Source organism: Scyliorhinus canicula, chromosome 5 (genome assembly GCF_902713615.1).
Source record: "Scyliorhinus canicula chromosome 5, sScyCan1.1, whole genome shotgun sequence".
Lineage (NCBI taxonomy): Eukaryota > Metazoa > Chordata > Chondrichthyes > Carcharhiniformes > Scyliorhinidae > Scyliorhinus > Scyliorhinus canicula.
The window spans coordinates 115254762-115278941 of NC_052150.1; the positions used below are offsets into that span (position 1 = coordinate 115254762).

Genomic DNA, 24180 nt, shown 5'->3' on the forward strand with positions numbered 1-24180 from the left:
TCAGCCTAAACATCATTATTAACAGCAGTGGTGCTTTTGTAGTGCAATACAGTGTTTTAATTTATTGTCTGTTAATTGGGAAGCAGAGGTTTGAGTTTGTAATATTCCTCCCATTGCACTGGTGTTAACCAGGTCTAGACTGTCATCTGGAGCTGGAGCCGGAAGTGTGTTATCATTGCTGGACACATGTAGCAACTTTCAAAAGCACGTTTCTCCACCAAGAGATGGGTTCAAAAATAATGACTGATGTGGGAATGTGCTTGCTTTGTTATATCGGTGTGTCTGCGTGTTGTCTTTCTGTACTGTGCTGGATTCCCCTGGGCCTTGCAAATATGTTCCTGATGGCAGGGTCAGATATGAGCCTCTCTCTCTCTCTCTCTCTCATTACTTCCCCAAGCCTCTGAATTTCGATAATCGGAATGAAAATACTTCAAGATTTTATCTGTGTCAAAACCAATTGGGTCATTTTCTTTCGAGGGTGGGTTATTGTTTTATTTTTTGTTTGAAACCCCACTCTCATCTGGAATAAGTCTTCAGGGAGAATAAAACTCTCAGTGAAAAACGTTAGCAGCATTTCCGAACTGTAGTCAGCTTCAAAACAATTTGGTCAAATTCAGGTCCCCTCCCACCCCTCTGAGTGGGAGACACGGAGTGCTGCAATATTTTTATACAGCTGAGGGACGGAGTTCCATAAAATCTGAAAGAGTGATGTGCGTTTTTAATGCGTTTCAAAGTTCAAGAGATTGAGAATAAAAGATTAAAGATATCACTTTGTCTGACGGCGGAATGTTCTGCGTTGAAAATATGCACCGCGTTCCTTTCTGAATGTGGTGTGTATCTTTCGGCCTACATAAGATGCCAATGGAATACTAACCCCTCTCCTGCTAATATTCTTTATATCAAAAAAACTGTCAGGGAAAATTGTTGCTTTATATGTAAAGATGATTGGATCGCTGGGACAGCTAATAAATCAGGGAAATTACAAAACGACCATTTCCTTCAATCGTAAATCCAGAAGCGGCATCTATCATTTTGTCAATTCCAGCGCAAGTGGCTGCAATTAATATCCATTAAGTAAGCATGTAATATGAATGGTACAGTGAGTATCCACTCCAGTATTGCATTTAAATCGGCGTTAAATAGGTGAAGCTTTTTCATGGCTGCCACGGGTTTGTTGCAGACATTGAAAGTCTATCTGACCCGCTGCATGGGGAACTCCAATTCACATTGGACCGTGTTTACATGTGAGTGTGTTAGAGCAATTGGCAATAATGAAATGGCCATGGAAATCGTGATGGAAAGCCCTTCAGCATTTGGTGTCTATTGAAATATCATGCTCCGTTGTCTCCCGGATGGAATATCACTGCTTGGGGCTACAGATGATGTATTTTAATGGAATGTGATGGCAAATCTTTAATTAACAACAAGCAAAAGTGGAACTGGCTGCAGTCAGTGCCAAGGGCGGGATAACCCAGGCTCTTCTTTACTAGCCTACAGCACCCATCAAATAGCCGAGATCTTAGCTTGTAAAGCCAACAAATGATTTTGTTGTCGGAATGTGGCATTTATTATCTCACCAACAAATGATTCTTGACAAATCTCCGATTAATATGCATTCCCAACCACTATATTCATTTAGATTCATGTATCTCCGTCATTCAATGATATAATCTTTTACCCCGATTTATCTTTATTTGCGTGTAGTTCGCTAATTAAGTTCGAAGAGCTTTTTAAAGGACGTGTTCTTTCAGCCAGATACCTTCTATTAAATTGCATCAGATACCCTTGGAGTGGTGTGTGACAGAGCAAACAGAAAAATCGCTGCTAATATTCATCTTGGGAGCACTTTCATTAAACGTAATTCATTCGACTTTCAAGCTAAATTAAATGACATTCTTACAACAGAAGCTGTTTTTTTTTACTGACGGAAAGCTAACTGTTTTTATTTCACTTTATTGGCACTTTGATAAAATGCAGCTCGTCAACTGGACAATCTTCTGTATGTAAAATCTATTAACTGTGTTCACAGAGAGTCGGCTAGGTTGTTTAAGTTTGGCTTAGAGCGGACGCGGTGTAAGGAAGCAGAGGAATCTTGTCCTGCTTTTTGCTTTCAGCATTCCAATCGCTGGATCAGCGGCAGATCGGAATGGCAAGATAATTCTGCTTGGAAAGGCTCGGTAACCATTTCGGCACGAGAGCTGCTTCCAATATTCCTGCTCGCGTTCACCAGCAATGGAACCGCCTCTGCATTCTGAAAGACGTGTGCATCCCAGAACAGTACAGAATTTAGTGAATTAGAAGAACCGTCTGGTATTTCGATGTCTTGGTTGCACCTTAATCAAACCCAAACGTTTAACTTACGGCGCTCTCTCCATGCGCCCAGAAACCCAAATAGCGTTGTTTTAGAAAGTTGTGGGAAGATAACCGAAATCATTCCCTTAATGCTATTGCTGTTTTATTGCCAACATAAATATCTAACTTAACCGTCCAGTCCCCTACACCGTTTTACAGCCAATATCTCAGCATGCTTGCGCAACTGTGCATTGGACTACAGCCAAATTATGAGCTCCTCAAACATTGACAATTACAACAGAGCTACCTGGAATTCCAAGAGAATCAAATAAATGAACATTCCCTTCTTATTTAATAAGCCAGCTAAAAGGAACTCAACAACACTGTTGGACGTATTGGAAGTAAAGGAGCAGGGAAACATGTCTACACTCACATGTATAGACACAGGCCTCGCCAAAGCAACACAAAAATTTACTTAAAGTCAACAATATATTGTGGAAGCATCTCCATTATTAACAACAGCGATGAGGAATGTTGTTCCAGTCTAGATTGGGCTTCAGACTTGGTTCGCCTTCCCATACCCTCTGAGCAGAGGGAACCACTGCACAGCGCCAACCACAGGCCAAGCGGTGACCACTTCATTACTCAGGTACGCTGTCCAAACCAAACGAAAAACAAAATAGGCACCGACCACCTCGCCCCAAAAATATGCACTTGGGAAAAATGCTTTGAAATCGAACTCACGGGAATGCTCCCAAGTTCAGGACAATGGCATTCTCAATCAACCATATGAAAGGATTAAAGCAATGTTGTGGAACATTACCGTTGCGTTCATTAGAAATGACAATTCCCCTCTCTAAAAACTAGAGAGGTATTAAAACTATACCCAATCCTTTACCAATGGACTGATCCCTTACCAATGGACAAAAGTCTGAAAGGAATGCACAACATTGAGGGCCGAAGGGCCTGTTCTGTGCTGTACTGTTCTATGTTCTATGTTCTATGAAGTTGTTGGGGTAAAACAGTCTACTCGCCCGATAGTCCATGTCCTGAAGATACATCAACAATTGTTATTTGACACTTCGGAAAATGAAGGCTTCGGTTATGTACTTATGGGATATGCCTGTTTGGCAATTAGTACATAACGAAATGCTTTATCTATTTTGTCATAAATGCAGCCGAATGCACGCAGGACTATCCCCGGAATGTGGTAATAAACCTTGGTGAGCGAGCCGTTTAAATGACTGAAATTTGGAAACAGCCGCCAAAGCAGCTTTGTCATTTATTGTACGGCAGTGTCACTAAATAGCATTCAACAGTGATAAATCCAATGCCGACCCGGCGTTTATAGCGTAAATGAAGTGTCAACAATGATACAAAACTACTTCAATTGTCCTTTTTAGTATCAGAATTAGTGGTACCCACACTTATTCCTGATCTGTACAAAGGCCTGTACAAAAAAACTGTACAAAAGCCTAAGGTTATTACCAACAAACACTTTCGTGGTCACACTGCTATGTTGCGCTTTTTTTTTGTTTGCATTGTCGATATATACTATCTATTGCCTCTGTCTCCATGTGAAGGAAATCCTTTTGCACACCCTTGCCTCCTAACTTGGGAACTCTGAGCTTCTGTCCATTTCGATAACCAGGCTTGCACCATATGCTGCAGTCACCTCCTAGCTGATTGTCATCGTCCCTTTGTATAACAGCAGCCCATTGCGTTATGCTTTACTTCCCCTGCACAAGGCTTCTGTCTATCCGGTGTTTGGCTAATGTCGAGGAATTTCTTCTTTTAAAGCTTGCAGATAAGCTTGTCAAATACATTTCTCGTCCTTGGACTCAGGGCAGATCGAAGTCCATTTACGAGACTAAATAGCTGGAGTGGTGGTGGTGATGGTGGGGCGGAGGTGCGAGAGGAGGGCTGAGGTGGGGTGAGGTTGTAGGGCGAGGGGGGGTCAGATATGCTATCGGTAAAAAAAAACAACCTGTCCTTTTCAGGATCTCAGTTCTCCAATTCCCGCGTCATTCTGCTTGTGAAGGATTTTTCTTTTCCTTCACATTACACGCTTAAATACGACATGTATATTTCTGTATTGTCTATCTGAAACAAACACTGTAAAGTATGTGCTCCAAAGAAGTATAAAAGGGCTCAGAAAAGTTGTCTTGAAAAGCTCTCCATTTCCGGGTAGCTGTCTTTGCTCAGAATGCAGGAATGTCATGCTGGCATTGTAGCTTTGCGTCATTGTTAGGTAGTGTCGTTTCGAAATACTTGGAGGATTACACATTTATGTCTGCGATCTGTCTATTTAACAATGAACAACCTGGTGTTTAAAGTCATTTTGTCTTCGCATCAAAGGTTAAAGGAGCCTTGCTTATTTTCGATAAACATGTAATAGTGAATTGTTCATCTAGCCCGCAAGGGCATGTCATAAGTGTTTGATGTCCCATTGTAACATTCACCCGAAATTAGCCAATTGTAGGCTGGCTCTTTGTGATCGCTGTGATTAAACACATCTTTGCAATTTATTTTGATCTACGGCTGTTCAATATTTCGAGACCTGCCCCAATTCCCTTTCCCCACTTCAGCTCTTAACCGTTTTGTTGGAGTCTTTGATAACATCGTGCCATCATTGAGCACGCTGTTTATTGACTTTGAAAATACAATATCCACTCAATGAGATATTTCCCATTAATATTATTAATTGGACGCTTAACTTCACCATTATAAGCTAAATAAGAATTGGACTGAAAAACCTTACTGTACGAACGAGTTTGCACCAAGAAGGCATTGCAGCTAATGAAGTCTGTGACTACGCGATAATTAAATCAGCATAATCCTTAGGTTGTATGGTCCCATTTCACAATTTCAAGAAAATAAATGCGGCTCTGGTGAAAACAGTACGAGATTGACACAACCATTGCGGCAATATTAGAAAAGATGGACTGCTACTCAAAACCATTGCATGGACGTTAAAGTGTTGGAAAGCAACCAAAGCCATTTGTCAATCAGGAGGATCCTCTTCGAGTTTTTACATGTTCGTGGTTGTGAGTTAAGGTGACTCACTCAAACGTTTCTTTATATATTGTCCCTCAGTTGATAACAACTGGAAGAAAAGGCCTCTTGCTGCGCTCCAGGAGTTAACCATCAGATATTTTATTTGCATGTTTTCTAACAGCTGACTGAATTCAACAACACATAAAGAATGTATAACTACAACATGAAATGCAGATCTCATCTGGAGATACTTTGCGCTTCCCTTTTGTTCTCTTTATTTCACGGCCCACGTGGTCATTTTCTCCATCGTTTTGTCCCTTCTCTTTCTGCCCATTTCTCTCTCGGTTTTGGCGCCGCTTTGCTGCTGATTATCCCTCTGTTACATTATTTATCTCTTCATTTTCACTATTTGAAGAACAAACCAGTTAAATGCCTTCCGCAGTCCTACCTGTACAATCTTTAGCGGGACATTGAAAATTAGCAGGGGCCTATAGGTTATCAGTAGTTGGAGCAAATTTCAACCTCAATACCCCACAGAACAACCTACCCATTAAGGAAGATGGAGAGATCGAAGTAAGAAATATTTGTCCATTGTGTTGAAAGAAGCGTTGGTCCCCGGCAATAAAATGTATGCGTTCCTCGCCCTAAATTGTACAGTTAAGCATGTAAGAACATGTTGTGATCTACAGCACTCTCTGTCGACGTAATGTCCTAACTACAATCAGCGTTGTCTGTTCTCCATTTACAAAAAGCAACTCCACAGAGACCATCGTAAGTGTCCAAGACGCCAGGCGTTCTTCGTTAAGACACGTTTTCCCTTTTAACCGTTAAAATACCGCGAAAGAGCTACAAACCCATGCCATCATAAATCAAAAGCAAACTAAAGTGTTACCATGAATGTTTATCCGGCGACCTAAGGACCGATCGGATGTGTTCCTGAAGCTTAGCGTATCTGAGCTAAAGTATGTGTCTCAGAGGTTGTAGCTTGAAGTGACAGAACTCACATTGGTGTTAATGCAGAAGCAACTAAAAATAATTCCGCTCATTCAACCTACACAATTGTTACCCCGACGCGAAGAATGTAACTCTGACAGAAGGGGTGGGGGAATCAAAGGAACCCTAACAGATATATATTAATCAGTTGTTACACTGCCGTTAATATTCTCTCCGACTCTCCAGTCAGCTTGCACTTAACCATGTTACACTTAAAAATCAGCAAATCTGAGAGCATTTATTTTCAGGTCTAGGAACTGATATCAGAACTCCCAGATTCCCAGTCATTTGCAATCCTATTCTGCCACCGGGAGGTATAAAGCGGTACGCGTTGATTATCAATATGAAGTCTGCTGGAATTTAAACTGTTTAACTGAGCAATTGAGCTAAACATATAGGGGAATGTCTCAATTCACTAAATCAGCAGCATCAGACAACATTCCATGATTCCTTCTTCCAGATCCACAACGCAACCTGTAAATAGGTGCATCGCTCATCACTACAGCGTTTTAAATATTGCATTTAAAAAGCGGACGCAAACTTACCAGATAAAGACTGCTCTGAAGGAGAAGGACAGCGTACCAATAAACAGCCTGCATTCTCCTCTCTTAAACTTCCTCTGCTTTCCGTTTGCTTCTTAACATAGATCCACCTTGTATCCGCCAGAGCAAAGAGGGAGCTTTCACCAGCCTGTACATCTAAACAAAAATGAAATTATAGACCCCATGACCACTAAACAAGGTTACTTCAGATAAAAAAAAATACGATTAAATGCGAATTAATCCAGCAAAACAGTGAAGCAATCTCATAATTCAGTGCCTGCCAAGTTTCAATTCAGGGACGATTAAATCTGATCATTGGTGATCAGCCCCTCTCTGCCGCCGCCTCAACTCGGTTCCAAACGCCAATCGAGTCCGGGCTGGCTGCACTCGAGCACGTCACTGCCCGTGACATCGCAGCCGGCTGCCTATCAGCGGCCGGCAGCAGCACCCCCCCCCCCCCCCCCCCCCCTCCAACCCAGCCCCAGTCTCAGACACAGCTCCAGTCCCAGCCTCTGCTTCAGTCCCAGCCCCAAGTCTCAGCAGCCACCCCCAGCCTGTCAGCCTCAGTCCACAGCCCCTCAGCCCCTCAACCTCCAGCCTCTCAGCCCCCCAGCCTCTCACCCTCAATCCCTCAACCCTCCAGCCCCTTAGCCCCCAGCTCCTCAACCCCCAGCCTCTCAGCCCCCCAGCCTCTCACCCTCAACCCGCCAACCTCTTAGCCCCCAGCTCCTCAACCCCCAGCCTCTCAGCCCCAGTCCCTCAGCCCCCAGCCTCTCAGTTCCTTAGCTCCTCAACCCCAATCCCCAGCCTCTCAGCCCCTCAGTCCCCCAGCCCTTAGTCCCTCAGCCCCTCAGCCTCTCGACCCTCAGCCCTTCAACCCCTCAGCCCCAGCTCCTCAACCCCCAGCCTCTCAGCCTCAGTCCCTCAAACCCTCAGGCCCCAGCCTCTCAGTTCCTTAGCTCCTCAACCCCAGCCCCCAGTCTCTCAGCCACCAGCCCCTCAGTCCTCCAGCCCTTCAGTCCTCCAGCCCCTCAGTCCCCCAGCCCCCAGCCCCTCAGTCCCCCAGCCCTCAGCCCCCCAGCCCCTCAGTCCCCCAGCCCCCCCAGCCCTCAGCCCCTCAGTCTATGTGAAATACATAAACATTGGAACGATATCTATTCAGTTTGTGAGCCCCTCAGTCCCCCAGCCCTTAGCCCCTCTGTCCCTCAGCCTCTCAGTCCCTCAGCCCCAAGCCTCTCAATCTCTCAACGCCTCAGGCCCCAGTCTCTCAGCCCCCAGCCCCAACAGGAGGGAAGGGAAGAGAGGGAAATAACCTCGAAAAACCTGGGGTCTGAGCGACAGATAAAGCACTGCAGCAAGAACACGTTTGCATGCATGTTCCGCTTTCAGGCCAGCTGTTTTTTGCTTGTGGGTAGTTTAAAGATGTTAGCGAGCGAAGTAAATGTTTGCCTTGAGGTTCTTGACGCCCCTCTATTCATTTAGTCAATAGGTATCTTGGCTGCTAGATACAGGTGCTTGCAGAGTGCAACTGGTAAAGGGAAGGGAGTGTGCACACTACAGTACTGCCTGTGCTGCTCCATTTGTGTTATACACCCGCATTGTTGTATTCTCAAGGCACCATCTGATTAGTAATAACAATGCCCAATATTTATGCAAGAACAATGGTCCCATAATTCACAAATTCAGCATCTATTGATTATAATTGTTAGATTGCTAGAATTTCATCAGCTGAATTGTAATGTTGACATATGTTATGGTGTTAATCACATTGTTATTATTTCTGCAGATTGACGAGATTACTTTCCTCTCATTAAGACCTCACAAACTGAATAGATATCGTTCCAATGTTTATGTATTTCACATGGATATTTGAACTACTGCGTGACATTATTTTGAAGGATCATGAATACATTTTGCATTGTTCTGCACAGATTATTGTTGTGTTTAGATGTCATTAGATGAGCATAAGTGCCGCACTCAGATTTTAAGCATGCTTATTATTTTCACTCTTCTGAATTTGAAATACCACTCACGTTGTTTACACAATCAACCTCCCTTTGAATTGATGGCATCATTATTAATAATATATAATTACCGAAGCGTTATCAGACGGATAATAATACCTTACTGATTCACTGGAACTGTGCTGATGATAGTAAGGTGTAACCAGCCCTTTTCCGTACATTGGGCTGCACAGATTACCTGCTGCTTGTTCTGTCTCAGCATAAGGCGCGAAGAGTTTATTTTTTTAAAGCAATATTTTTGCCCCTATTTAAGACCAGGGGGTAAAGTACCCGCCCCGTGTGATATTCTGTGCTCCCTGGCATTTGAAAGATTTAGTGATTGGGAATTTCCACAATAAACGATTGTTTGTCTCCCCCTCACACACACACTCGCAGAGGGAGGGGAGTTAATGTCACTGCAGCTCACCGACCGGGACCCTCCTCTTGTCCCGATTTCACAGAGGAACTCTGTGATGGAGAGCAGAGAGCAGAGAGCTTGTGGAGGGGAGCACCGCAGTTACAAAAGTAGCTGCTTCAACAACAGCCGAGAGGCAGTTTCGGGGGAGTTAGATTAAAACATGAGGCGAGTTCTTTCGCTGTTTAGCCTGGACCGGCGGTGTCTGGATTCGCTCTCTTCACATTTCTCTTGTATTAGACGAGGGTCAGACTATGAACGAGGAGCATGGCGCAAACATAAGACAAAGCCTTCACTGATATGTTGGCGCGAGTGAGGGCTTCCCAGTGAGAGGTCTGCCTCCCTTTAAACCCCAGCACAGAGAAAGGACTCCCTCAAAAGGAAGAGAGTTTCCGAGCAGCCGAATATTACATTGTGAAGGGGGGGGGGGGGGGCATGTTCTGTTCACATATACCCCGATTGACGTATTAAATGAGCGGTATTTCTATCTTTGTCGGGGAGGGAATCTGGGTCTGAGAAGAGAGAGGACGAGGAGGAGTCCACTGTTGAAACTACAACGTGGCATCTTGTGACTATTTATGAGTTGTTCTGGACTCAAAATAGTGTGGGCTACAAAGTTGTTGCCGGAGAAGCTGAAGTGTATCATGGCGGGATTCCCGCCTCCATTCAGGGGTCTTGAAGAATAGGAGGCGGCAAAGACAGACTTTGACTTGCCGTGGTGTGGGTCCCTGAGCCGAAGCTTGAGACTTGTTTCATTTTTCAAATATCTAGGTTTGTGGAAATATATTGGCGCCAAGCGATTCCTGGGGCGCGCTCTGAAATAACATTCTGACAACCTTCTGTCATCATTAAACTCCCCTGACGAAGTGAGAATTGTAACGAATAGTGCGGAGTCAAACATACAATAAAAACACTGGAAGCTCCTGGAGGCGCCATGGGGTCAGTGATGATGGAGAGGGTCCCTTTACTTCCATCGCAGGCACAACCCAGATTGTCAGCTTGTTGTGTCGCTTCTGTAAACCGCAGCCCCAACAGGGAAGAGTTGAGAGCTGATACCTCTCTCCAGTGAGAGGCGAATTAATCTTCCACTCGCAGTTCCATCCTACTGACAATGAAACAACATTTAATTTCACTAATCTGGTTGCATTATAGTCAAAACATGGGTGCCTAATCTCAGTGCGAAGTTGCAGGAAAATTCCTGCCGCTATATATAGCTCGATAGCTGGAGGGGGATGGAGTGCCTCCCTTCTGCAGGCAGGTCCTGCCTCACACATTTAACTTGTTTCCTTTCGACATTTCAAGCTCTGGAGCACAGGCTCGGGAGGACTGAATGGTCTCCTCCGGCTCCTACATACCTCTGCTCATTTATCATTTTATTGGGGGGTCATCTCTTTGCTGGATGTGATCGGATTTCTAATATCTTGCATTGTTTCAGTTATTTCTTCCAACAGCGCTCCTCCTTACGCTCGGCTGCCAAATGTGTCCCAGTGCCCATCTGTTCTAGTCACAGGCGGTAAATCTGTACCTGCCTGTTATTATTTTCACCACGTAAATACGGTTTCAGCCAAGTTTACACACGAAAATGAGAGATCCCTACATCGGTAAATCTGACCACATTAATATTTGTGTCAGTTGACATAAAGTGACCATTCGTGAGATTCAGGAATTGCTGAATTGCCACAGTCTGCATCGACCACTGCTGACACTTTAGAGTAAAAGGAGAGAGTAATTATTTCAACCAAAAGTCTCGAGCCGTGCGACTCAAAGGCAAGCTATTAGCAGTCTTACAGCGCCTCGGTGTGGCCATAAAATATACTGAACTATTATTGCCTTGCATTGCTTTAAAACGTACATAGAGACGTCAGAATACTAATAATAATAATCGTTATTATTGTCACAAGCAGGCTTACATCAACACTGCAATGAAGTTACTGTGAAAATCCCCTAGTCGCCACACAGTGTTTGGCTACACTGAGGGAGGATTCAGAATGTCCAATTTACCTAACAGCACGTCTTTCGGGACTTGTGCGAGGAAACTGGAGCAGGAAACCCACGGAGGCACGGAGAATGTGCAGACTCCACACAGACAGTGACCCAAGCTGGGAATCGAACCAGGGTCCCTGGTGTTGTAAAGCAACAGTGCTAATCAACACAAGTAATTAAACCAAATAAAATTGACAATTTTAGCAACTAATTTGATCGAGTGAAAATATCGCTGAACAGAGAGACATGTTACCAATTCATCTTCCAACCAGGACAAATGCAAGAATGCCACATTTCAAACAATCACAAAAACTTATACCACAGGAGAAAAGGTCCCTAGATTAGAGCTTGAAACCATCTTCATCTGACTGATTTCTCCGGCTGTTGCGATTCACTCTTCCAGCCGGCAACGCATCCTCGCCTGCCGGTTTCCCGGTGGCGTGGGGTGGCTTCAAATCCCATTGACAAGCTGTGGGAGTAGTGAATCCTGCTGTCAGCAAATGGTGCACTACCAAGAAACATGGGTCTGGTACACCAGAGAATCCAGCACATTATACTTCAAATGTTAAAGGGAAACTCCATCTCCACCCCAGGTGGCGGAAAATATCCCACAGTAGTGTCTGAAGAATGCAGAGGAGTTCTCCCTGATGTATGACCTCAACCAACAGAGCTAAAACAAATTAACTGATTATTGTGTTTGTGAGACCTTGTGCACAAAGATTCTCCCCCACATTTCCTACATTACAACAGTGACAGCACTTTGAAAGTGTACCATTGAGTGTAAAACCCTTTATGACATCCAGAGGTTGCGAAAGAAGCTATAAAAATGCAGATTGTTTCTTTCTAAATAATATAGAAACTGAAAATGACCATTGTGGGCTGTTTATATTTCATATGTACATTTTTAGTTCCACACGTAAAGTGCACAACTTTCTATTTTCATTCTCCAACTGAAGCCGCCAAAATCCTGGTGCGGCATCCAGTTTCATAAAGTATTTGGCATGAGCCATATCTGCAGTGATTTCCTCTCGTTTTGGGACCGAGTAGCGCACCCATTTGATAGTTATTGAGACCTTTCAGATCAATGCACATGCGTAAGTCACTATTTGGTTCGTGAATACACACCATTGAGCTCACCCAGTCAGTTGTTTGAGTGACTCTGGATATGATTTTGCACTGCAACATCCTGTCCAGTTCATCCTTCAGACAGTCTCTTAAAGGTGCTGGCACTCTGCGAGGTGGATGAATTACCAGCTTAGCATCGCTCTTTAGCTGAATGCTATAAGTGAATGGTAATGTGTCCATTCCACTGAATACATTTGGGAATTTGCATAAGGATCTCCTCCATCTCATCACTGAGAGAACCAATATATTGGCTGCTATTATGGATTCTCTGCACTAAAGTTAGGTGTATACATGCGTCTACACCGAAAAAATGACGATTTAGTTCAGTCAACTATTTCAAACTCCAAGGGAATGCATATCCCACGACTCTTGACTGTGAGACTGCATGAACCTCTTCTTGCAATTTGTTTCCATTGTGGTCAGTTGGACTTCAGTTGTATCTTCGGAGACATTTTGATTAGTGTCAGATAAGTATCTGTAATTAGATTAGCATGAGCTAATCTTAAGCTTAAATAAAACATTTGAACCATTCACATTCAATAGAACAGTCCAGTCCTTCTGATCCGTAGTTTTACATTTTTTATTTTTTTCGGTGTCCAATTCATTGACCCTGGTAACCACACCAAGTATGAAAGTGCTGGAGGAGGGGTGGCAAGAGCTACACACACCTGTTAGTGCTCGCAGCCTCACCTCCGACATCGCTTACCTCCGACAGTGCTCACCCCCTCACACCCCCGACAGTACCCACCCCTTCACCCCAGAAAGTACTTACCCCTTCACCACGAGAGTGCTCACCCCTTCACCCCAGACAGTACTCACCCACTCACACCCCCGACAGTACTTACCCCTTCACCCCCGAAAGTGCTCACCCCCTCACACCCCCAATAGTGCTCACACCTTCACCTCCGACAGTGCTCACACCTTCATCCCAGACAGTACTGACCCCTTCACCCCGACAGTGCTCACCCCTTCACCCCAGACAGAATTCACCCCTTCATCCCAGACAGTACTCACCCCTTCATCCTAGACAGTACTCACCCCTTCACCCCAGACAGTACTCAGAGCTTCACCCCAGACAGTACTGACCCCTTCACCCCAGTCAGTACTGACCCCTTCACCCCAGTCAGTACTGACCCCTTCATCCCAGACAGTACCGACCCCTTCACCATGACAGTACTGACCCCTTCACCCCAGACAGTACTGACCCCTACACCCCAGACAGTACTCACCCCTTCACCCCAGACAGTACTCACCCGTTCACCCCAACAGTACTGACCCCTTCACCTCGACAGTGCTCACCCCTTCACCCCAGACAGTACTGACACCTTCATCCCAGACAGTACTGACCCCTTCACCCCAGACAGTACTGACCCCTTCACCCCAATCAGTACTGACCCCTTCATCCCAGTCAGTACTGACCCCTTCATCCCAGACAGTACCAACCCCTTCACCATGACAGTACTGACCCCTTCACCCCAGACAGTACTGACCCCTACACCCCAGACAGTACTCACCCCTTCACCCCAGACAGTACTCACCCGTTCACCCCAACAGTACTGACCCCTTCACCTCGACAGTGCTCACCCCTTCACCCCAGACAGTACTGACACCTTCATCCCAGACAGTACTGACCCCTTCAACCCAGACAGTACTGACCCCTTCACCCCAGACAGTACTGACCCCTTCACCCCAGTCAGTACTGACCCCTTCACCCCAGACAGTACTGACCCCTTCACCCCAGACAGTACTGACCCCTTCACCCCGACAGTACTCACAGCTTCATCCCAGACAGTACCGACCCCTTCATCCCAGACAGTACACACCCCTTCATCCCAGACAGTACTGACCCCTTCACCCCGACAGTACTCACAGCTTCACCCCAGACAGTACTGACCCCTTCATCCCAGACAATACCGACCCCTTCACCACGACAGTACTGACCCCTTCATCCCAGACAGTACCGACCCCTTCACCACGACAGTACTGACCCCTTCACCCCAGACAGTACTCACCCCTTCACCCCAGACAGTATTGACCCCTTCACCCCAGTCAGTACTGACCCCTTCACCCCAGACAGTACTGACCCCTTCACCCCGACTGTACTGACACCTTCATCCAAGACAGTCCTGACCCCTTCACCCCAGACAGTACTCACCCCTTCACTCCGACAGTACTGACACTTTCATCCCAGACAGTATTGACCCCTTCACCCCAGACAGTATTGACCCCTTCACCCCAGACAGTATTGACCCCTTCACCCCAGACAGGACTGACCCCTTCACCCACGACAGTACTGACCCCTTCACCCACGACAGTACTGACCCCTTCACCCCAGACAGTACTGACCCCTTCACCCCAGACACTACTGACCCCTTCACCCCAGACAGTACTCACCTCTTCACCCCAGACAGTACTGACCCCTTCACCCCAGACAGTACTGACCCCTTCACCCACGACAGTACTGATCCCTTCACCCACGACAGTACTGATCCCTTCACCCCAGACAGTACTCACCCCTTCACCCCAGACAGTACTCACCCCTTCATCCCAGACAGTACTCACCCCTTCATCCCAGACAGTACTCACCCCTTCACCCCAGACAGTACTCACCCTTTCACCCCAGACATTACTCACCCCTTCACCCCAGACAGTACTGACCCCTTCACCCCAGACAGCACCGACCCCTTCACCCCAGACAGCACCGACCCCTTCACCCCAGTCAGTACTCACCCCTTCATCCCAGACAGTACTCACCTCTTCATCCCAGACAGTACTCACCCCTTCACCCCAGACAGTACCCACCCCTTCATCCCAGACAGTACTGACCCCTTCACCCCAGACAGTACTCACCCATTCACCCCAGTCAGTACTGACCCCTTCACCCACGACAGTACTGACCCCTTCACCCCAAACAGTACTGACCCCTTCACCCACGACAGTACTGACCCCTTCACCCACGACAGTACTGACCTCTTCACCCACGACAGTATTGACACCTTCACCCCAGACAGTACTGACCCCTTCACCCACGACAGTACTGACCCCTTCCCCCAGACAGTACTGACCCCTTCACCCCAGACAGTACTGACCTCTTCACCCCAGACAGTACTGACCTCTTCACCCCAGTCAGTACTCACCCCTTCCTCCCAGACAGTACTCACCCCTTCATCCCAGACAGTACTCACCCCTTCACCCCAGACAGTACCCACCCCTTCATCCCAGACAGTACTGACCCCTTCACCCCAGACAGTACTGACCCCTTCACCCCAGACAGTACTCACCCCTTCACCCCAGACAGTACTCAGCCCTTCACCCCAGACAGTACTCACCCCTTCACCCCAGACAGTACTCACCCCTTCACCCCAGACAGTACTCACCCCTTCACCCCAGACAGTACTCACCCCTTCACCCCAGACAGTACTGACCCCTTCACCCCAGACAGTACTGACCCCTTCACCCCAGACAGTACTGCCCCCTTCACCCCAGACAGTACTCACCCCTTCATCCCAGACAGTACTGACCCCTTCACCCCAGACAGTACTGACCCCTTCACCCCAGACAGTACTGACCTCTTCACCCCAGACAGTACTGACCCCTTCACCCCAGTCAGTACTCACCCCTTCATCCCAGACAGTACTCACCCCTTCATCCCAGACAGTACTCACCCCTTCACCCCAGACAGTACCCACCCCTTCATCCCAGACAGTACTCACCCCTTCACCCCAGACAGTACTCACCCCTTCACCCCAGACAGTACTCACCCCTTCACCCCAGACAGTACTCACCCCTTCACCCCAGACAGTACTGACCCCTTCACCCCAGACAGTACTGACCCCTTCACCCCAGACAGTACTGACCCCTTCACCCCAGACAGTACTCACCCCTTCATCCCAGACAGTACTGACCCCTTCACCCCAGACAGTACTGACCCCTTCACCCCAGACAGTACTGACCTCTTCACCCCAGACAGTACTGACCCCTTCACCCCAGTCAGTACTCACCCCTTCATCCCAGACAGTACTCACCCCTTCATCCCAGACAGTACTCACCCCTTCACCCCAGACAGTACCCACCCCTTCATCCCAGACAGTACTGACCCCTTCACCCCAGACAGTACTCACCCCTTCACCCCAGACAGTACTCAGCCCTTCACCCCAGACAGTACCCACCTCTTCACCCCAGACAGTACCCACCCCTTCACCCCAGACAGTACTCACCCCTTCACCCCAGACAGTACTCACCCCTTCACCCCAGACAGTACTCACCCCTTCACCCCAGACAGTACTCACCCCTTCACCCCAGACAGTACTGACCCCTTCACCCCAGACTGTACTGCCCCCTTCACCCCAGACAGTACTGACCCCTACACCCCAGTCCGTACTGACCTTTTCACCCCAGACAGTACTGACCCCTTCACCCCAGTCAGTACTGACCCCTTCACCTACAGGCAGGGAGGAAGTTGCCTAGCAAGGGAACCGTGGATTACTAAGGAAGTTGAAGCACTTGTCAAGAAGAAGAAGAAGGCTTGTGTTAGGATGAGACATGAAGGCTCAGTTAGGGCACTTGAGAGTTAGAAGTTAGCCAGGAAGGACCTAAAAGGAGAGTTAAGAAGAGCGAGGTGAGGACACAAAAAGTCATTGGCGGATGGGATCAAGGAAAACCCTAAGGCTTTCTATAGGTACATCAGGAACAAAAGAATGACTAGAGTAAGATTAGGGCCAATCAAGGATAGTAGTGGAAAGTTGTGTGTGGAATAGAGAAGATAGGGGAAGCGTTAAATGGATATTTTTCGTCAGTGTTTACACTGGAGAAAGACAATGTTGTCGAGGAGAATACTCAGGTTCAGTCGACCAGGCTAGATGGAATTGAGGTTCACAAGGAGGAGGTGTTAGCAATTTTGGAAAGTGTGAAAATAGATAAGTCCCCTGGGCCAGATGGGATTTATCCTAGGATTCTCTGGGAACCCAGGGAGGAGATTGCAGAGCCTTTGTCCTTGATCTTTATGTCGTCTTTGTCGACAGGAATAGTGCCGGAAGACTGGAGGATAGCAAATGTTGTCCCCTTGTTCAAGAAGGGGAGTAGAGACAACCCTGGTAATTATAGACCTGTGAGCCTTACTTCGGTTGTGGGTAAAATGTTGGAAAAGGTTATAAGAGATAGGGTTTATAATCATCTTGAAAAGAACAAGTTGATTAGCGATAGTCAACACGGTTTTGTGAAGGGTAGATCATGCCTCACAAACCTTATTGAGTTCTTTGAGAAGGTGACCAAACAGGTGGATGAGGGTAAAGTGGTTGATGTGGTGTATATGGATTTCAGTAAGGCGTTTGATAAGGTTCCACACGGTAGGCTATTGCAGAAAATAAGGAAGTATGGGATTGAAGGTGATTTAGCAGTTTGGATCAGTAATTGGCTAGTTGAAAGAAGACAGAGGGTGGTGGTTGATGGCAAATGTTCATCCTGGAGTTCAGTTACTAGTGGTGTACCGCAAGGATCTGTTATGGGGCCACTGCTGTTTGTCATTTTTATAAATGACCTGGAAGAGGGTGTAGAACATAAGAACATAAGAACATACGAACTAGGAGCAGGAGTAGGCCATCTGGCCTCTCGAGCCTTCTCCGCCATTCAATGAGATCATGGCTGATCTTTTGTGGACTCAGCTCCACTTTCCGGCCCGAACACCATAACCCTTAATCCCTTTATTCTTCAAAAAACTATCTATCTTTACCTTAAAAACATGTAATGAATGAGCCTCAACTGCTTCACTGGGCAAGGAATTCCATAGATTCACAACCCTTTGGGTGAAGAAGTTCCTCCTAAACTCAGTCTTAAATCTACTTCCCCTTATTTTGAGGCTATGTCCCCTAGTTCTGCTTTCACCCGCCAGTGGAAACAACCTGCCCGCATCTATCCTATCTATTCCCTTCATAATTTTAAATGTTTCTATAAGATCCCCCCTCATCCTTCTAAATTCCAACGAGTACAGTCCCAGTCTACTCAACCTCTCCTCATAATCCAACCCCCTCAGCTCTGGGATTAACCTAGGGAATCTCCTCTGCACACCCTCCAGTGCCAGTATGTCCTTTCTCAAGTAAGGAGACCAAAACTGAACACAATACTCCAGGTGTTGCCTCACTAACACCTTATACAGTTGCAACATAACCTCCTTAGTCTTAAACTCCATCCCTCTAGCAATGAAGGACAACATTCTATTTGCCTTCTTAATCACCTGTTGCACCTGTAAACCAAATTTCTGTGACTCATGCACTAGCACACCCAGGTCTCTCTGCACAGCGGCATGCTTTAATATTTTATCGTTTAAATAATAATCCCGTTTGCTGTTATTCCTACCAAAATGGATAACCTCACATTTGTCAACATTGTATTCCATCTGCCAGACCCTAGCCCATTCACTTAACCTATCCAAATCCCTCTGCAGACTTCCAGTATCCTCTGCACTTTTCGCTTTACCACTCATCTTAATGTCATTGGACACATTGCCCTTGGTCCCCAACTCCAAATCATCTATGTAAATTGTGAACAATTGTGGACCCAACACGGATCCCTGAGAGACACCACTAGCTAGTGATTGCCAACCAGAGAAACACCCATTAATCCCCACTCTTTGCTTTCTATTAATTAACCAATCCTCTATCCATGCTACTACTTTACCCTTAATGCCATGCATCTTTATCTTATGCAGCAACCTTTTGTGTGGCACCTTGTCAAAGGCTTTCTGGAAATCCAGATATACCACATCCATTGGCTCCCCGTTATCTACTGCACTGGTAATGTCCTCAAAAAATTCCACTAAATTAGTTAGGCATGACCTGCCCTTTATGAACCCATGCTGCGTCTGCCCAATGGGACAATTTCTATCCAGATGCCTCGCTATTTCTTCCTTGATGATAGATTCCAGCATCTTTCCTACTACCGAAGTTAAGCTCACTGGCCTATAATTTCCTGCTCTCTGCCTACCTCCTTTTTTAAACAGTGGTGTCACGTTTGCTAATTTCCAATCCACCGGGACCACCCCAGAGTCTAGTGAATTTTGGTAAATCATCATTAGTGCATCTGCAATTTCCCTAGCCATTTCTTTTAGCACTCTGGGGTGCATTCCATCAGGGCCAGGAGACTTGTTTATCTTTAGCCCCATTAGCTTGCCTATCACTACCTCCTTAGTGATAAAAATCCTCTCAAGGTCCTCACCTGCCATAGCCTCATTTCTATCAGTCGCTGGCATTTTATTTGTGTCTTCCACTGTGAAGACCGACCCAAAAAACCTGTTCAGTTCCTCAGCCATTTCCTCATCTCCCATTATTAAAACTCCCTTTTCATCCTCTAAAGGACCAATATTTACCTTAGCCACTCTTTTTTTGTTTTATATATTTGTAAAAACGTTTACTGTCTGTTTTTATATTCTGAGGAAGTTTACTCTCATACTCTATCTTACTCTTCTTTATAGCTTTTTTAGTAGCTTTCTGTTGCCCCCTAAAGATTTCCCAGTCCTCTAGTCTCCCAGCAATCTTTGCGACTTTATATGCTTTTTCTTTCAATTTGATACTCTCCCTTATTTCCTTAGATATCCACGGTCGATTTTCCCTCTTTCTACCGTCCTTCCTTTTGTTGGTATAAACCTTTGCTGAGCACTGTGAAAAATCGCTTGGAAGGTTCTCCACTGTTCCTCAACTGTTCCATCATAAAGTCTTTGCTCCCAGTCTACCTTAGCTAGTTCTTCTCTCGTCCCATTGTAATCTCCTTTGTTTAAACACAAAACACTAGTATTTGATTTTACTTTCTCACCCTCCATCTGTATTTTAAATTCCACCATATTGTGATCGCTCCTTCCGAGAGGATCCCTAACTATGAGATCATGAATCAATCCTGTCTCATTACACAGGACAAGATCTAAGACCGCTTGTTCCCTCGTAGGTTCCATTACATACTGTTCTAGGAAACTATCGCGGATACATTCTATAAACTCCTCCTCAAGGTTGCCTTGACCGACCTGGTTAAACCAATCGACATGTACATTAAAATCCCCCATGATAACTGCTGTACCATTTCTACATGCATCAGTTATTTCTTTGTTTATTGCCTGCCCCACCGTAACGTTACTACTTGGTGGCCGATAGACTACTCCTATCAGTGACTTTTTCGCCTTACTATTCCTGATTTCCACCCAAATGAATTCAACCTTATCCTCCATAGCACCGATGTCATCCCTTACAATTGCCCGGATGTCATCCTTAAATAACAGAGCAACACCACCTCCCTTACCATCCACTCTGTCCTTCCGAGAAGGATGGGTTAGTACATTTGCAGATGACACGAAGGTCGGTGGAGTTGTGGATAGTGCTGAAGGATGTTATAGGATACAGAGGGACATAGATAAGCTGCAGAACTGGGCTGAGAGGTGGCAGATGGAGTTTAATGCGGAAAAGTGAGAGGTGGTTTACTTTGGAAGGATTAACAGGAATGCAGACTACTGGGCTTATGGCACGATTCTTGGTAGTGTAGATGAACAGAGAGATCTCGGCATCCAGGTACATAAATCCCTGAAAGTTGCCACCCAGGTTAATAGGGCTGTTAAGAAGGCATATGCTGTGCTAGCCTTTATCAGTAGGGGGATTGAGTTTCGGAGCCACAAGGTCATGCTGCAGCTGTACATAACTCTGATGCGGCCGCTCCTGGAGTACTGTGTGCAGTTCTGGTCACCACATTATAGGAAGGATGTGGAAGCTTAGGAAAGGGTTCAGAGGAGATTTACTAGGATGTTGCCTGGTATGGAGGGAAGGTCTTACGAGGAAAGGCTCAGGGACTTGAGGTTGTTTTCGTTAGAGAGAGAGCTGACTTAATAGAGACATATAAGATAGTCAGAGGGTTAGATAGGGTGGACAATGAGAGTCTCTTTCCTCGGATGGTGATGAACAACACGAGGGGACAAAGCTTTAAATTGAGGGGTAGTAGATATAGGACAGATGTCAGAGGCAGTTTCTTTACTCAGAGAGTAGTAGGGGTGTGGTATGCCATGCCTGCAACAGTAGTAGACCTGCCAACTTTAAGGGCATTTAGCTGGATAGACATATGGATGAAAATGGAATAGTGTAGGTCAGATATGCTTCAGATGGTTTCACAGGTCGGCGCAACATCGAGGGCCGAAGGGCCCGTACTGCGCTGTAATGTTCTAAGTTCTATGTTCTGCCCAGACTGTACTGACCCCTTCACCCCAGTCAGTACTGACCCCTTCACCCCAGACACTGCTGACCCCTTCACCCCAGACAGTACTGACCCCTTCGCCCCAGACAGTACTGACCCCTACACCCCAGACAGTACTGACCCCTTCACCCCAGACAGTACTCACCCCTTCACCCCAGACAGTGCTCACCCCTTCACCCCAGACAGTACTGATCCCTTTACCCCAGTCAGTACTGACCCCTTCACCGCAGACAGGACAGACCCCTTCACCCCAGACAGTACTGACCCCTTCACCCCAGTGAGTACTCACCCCTTCACCCCAGACAGTACTCACCCCTTCACCCCAGACAGTACTCACCCCTTCACCCCAGACATTACTCACCCCTTCACCCCTGACAGTGCTCACCTCTTCACCCCAGACAGTACTCACCCCTTCACCCCAGACAGTACTCACCCCTTCATCCCAGACAGTACTGACCCCTTCACCCCAGTCAGTACTCACCCCTTCACTCCAGATAGTACTGACCCCTTCACCCCAGACAGTTCTCACCCCTTCACCCCAGTCAGTACTGACCCCTTCACCCAAGACAGTACTGACCACTTCAACCCAGACAGTACTGACCCCTTCACCCCAGACAGTACTGACCCCTTCACCCCAGACAGTACTCACCCCTTCACCCCAGACAGTAGTGACCCCTTCACCCCTGTCAGTTCTGACCCCTTCACCCCAGACAGTACTCACCCCTTCACCCCAGACAGTACTCACTCCTTCACCCCAGACAGTACTCACCCCTTCACCCCAGACAGCACTCACCCCTTCACCCCAGACAGTACTCACCCCTTCACCCCAGACAGTACTCACCCCTTCACCCCAGACAGTACTCACCCCTTCACCCCAGACAGTACTCACCCCTTCACCCCAGACAGTACTCACCCCTTCACCCCAGACAGTACTCACCCCTTCACCCAAGACTGTACATACCCCTTCACCCCAGTCAGTACTGACACCTTCACCCCAGTCAGTACTGACCCCTTAACCCCAGACAGTACTCACCCCTTTACCCCAGACAGTACTGACCCCTTCACCCCAGTCAGCACTGACCCCTTTACCCCAGACAGTACTGACCCCTCCACCCCAGACAGTACTGACTCCTTCACCCCAGACAGTAATCACCCCTTCACCCCAGACAGTACTCACCCCTTCACCCCAGACTGTACTCACCCCTTCACCCCAGACAGTACTCACCCCTTCACCCCAGACAGTACTCACCCCTTCACCCCAGACAGTACTCACCCCTTCACCCCAGACTGTAATGACCCCTTCACTACAGACAGTACTGACCCCTTCACCCCAGACAGTACTCACCCCTTCACCCCAGTCAGTACTGACGCCTTCACTCCAGACAGTACTCACCCCTTCACCCCAGACAGTACTCACCCCTTCACTCCAGATAGTACTGACCCCTTCACCCCAGACAGTTCTCACCCCTTCACCCCAGTCAGTACTCACCCCTTCACCCAAGACAGTACTGACCCCTTCACCCCAGACAGTACTCACCCCTTCGCCCCAGACAGTACTGACCCCTTCGCCCCAGACAGTACTGACCCCTACACCCCAGGCAGTACTGACCCCTACACCCCAGACAGTACTGACCCCTTCACCCCAGACAGTATTGACACCTTCACCCCAGACAGTGCTCACCCCCTCACCCCAGACAGTACTGATCCCTTCACCCCAGACAGTACTCACCCCTTCACCCTAGACAGTACTCACCCCTTCACCACAGACAGTACTCACCCCTTCACCCCAGAGAGTACTCACACCTTCACTCCAGATAGTACTGACCCCTTCACCCCAGACAGTACTGACCCCTTCACCCCAGTCAATACTCACCCCCTCACCACAGACAGTACTCACCCCTTCACCCCAGACAGTACCCACCCCTTCACCCCAGAGAGTACCCACCCCTTCACCCCAGTCAGTACTGACCCCTTCACCCCAGACAGTACTGACCCCTTCACCCCAGTCAGTACTGACCCCTTTACCCCAGACAGTTCTAACCCCTTCACCCCAGACAGTACTGACCCCTTCACCCCAGACAGTACCCACCCCTTCACCCCAGTCAGTACTGACCCCTTCACCCCAGACAGTACTGACCCCTTCACCCCAGTCAGTACTGACCCCTTTACCCCAGACAGTTCTAACCCCTTCACCCCAGACAGTACTGACCCCTTCACCCCAGACAGTACTCACCCCTTCACTCCAGTCAGTACTCACCCCTTCACCCCAATCAGTACTCACCCCATCACCCCAGACAGTACTCACCCCTTCACCCCAGACAGTACTCACCCCTTTACCCCAGACAGTACCCACCCCTTCACCCCAGACAGTACTCACCCCTTCACCCCAGACAGTACTCACCCCTTCAACCCAGACAGTACTGACCCCTTCACCCCAGACAGTACTGACCCCTTCACCCCAGAGAGTACTCACCCCTTCACCCCAGACAGTACTCACCCCTTCACCCCAGGCAGTACTCACCCCTTCACCTCAGACAGTACTCACCCCTTCACCCCAGACAGTACTCACCCCTTCACCCCAGACAGTACTGACCCCGTCACCCCAGTCAGT

At 47.3% G+C, this 24180-nt stretch overlaps 1 protein-coding gene across 3 annotated transcripts in view; it reads right to left on the reverse strand.

The window, feature by feature from the left end:
• LOC119966191 (neurexophilin-1) overlaps positions 1 to 7218 on the reverse strand; it is a 166563-nt gene extending 159345 nt beyond the window's left edge. Inside the window, exons 1-2 of one of the 3 annotated variants that reach the window (XM_038797506.1) lie at positions 7102 to 7218; positions 6828 to 6980 (exon numbers count right to left, since the gene is read on the reverse strand). In XM_038797506.1, the coding sequence (XP_038653434.1) occupies positions 6828 to 6881 (54 nt within the window). In that variant the 5' untranslated portion in view covers positions 6882 to 6980; positions 7102 to 7218. Of the gene's footprint in view, positions 1 to 6827 lie in introns of all 3 variants that reach the window. The other 2 variants (XM_038797507.1, XM_038797505.1) reach the window with 2 other exon arrangements.
• Positions 7219 to 24180: the final 16962 nt, after the last annotated feature.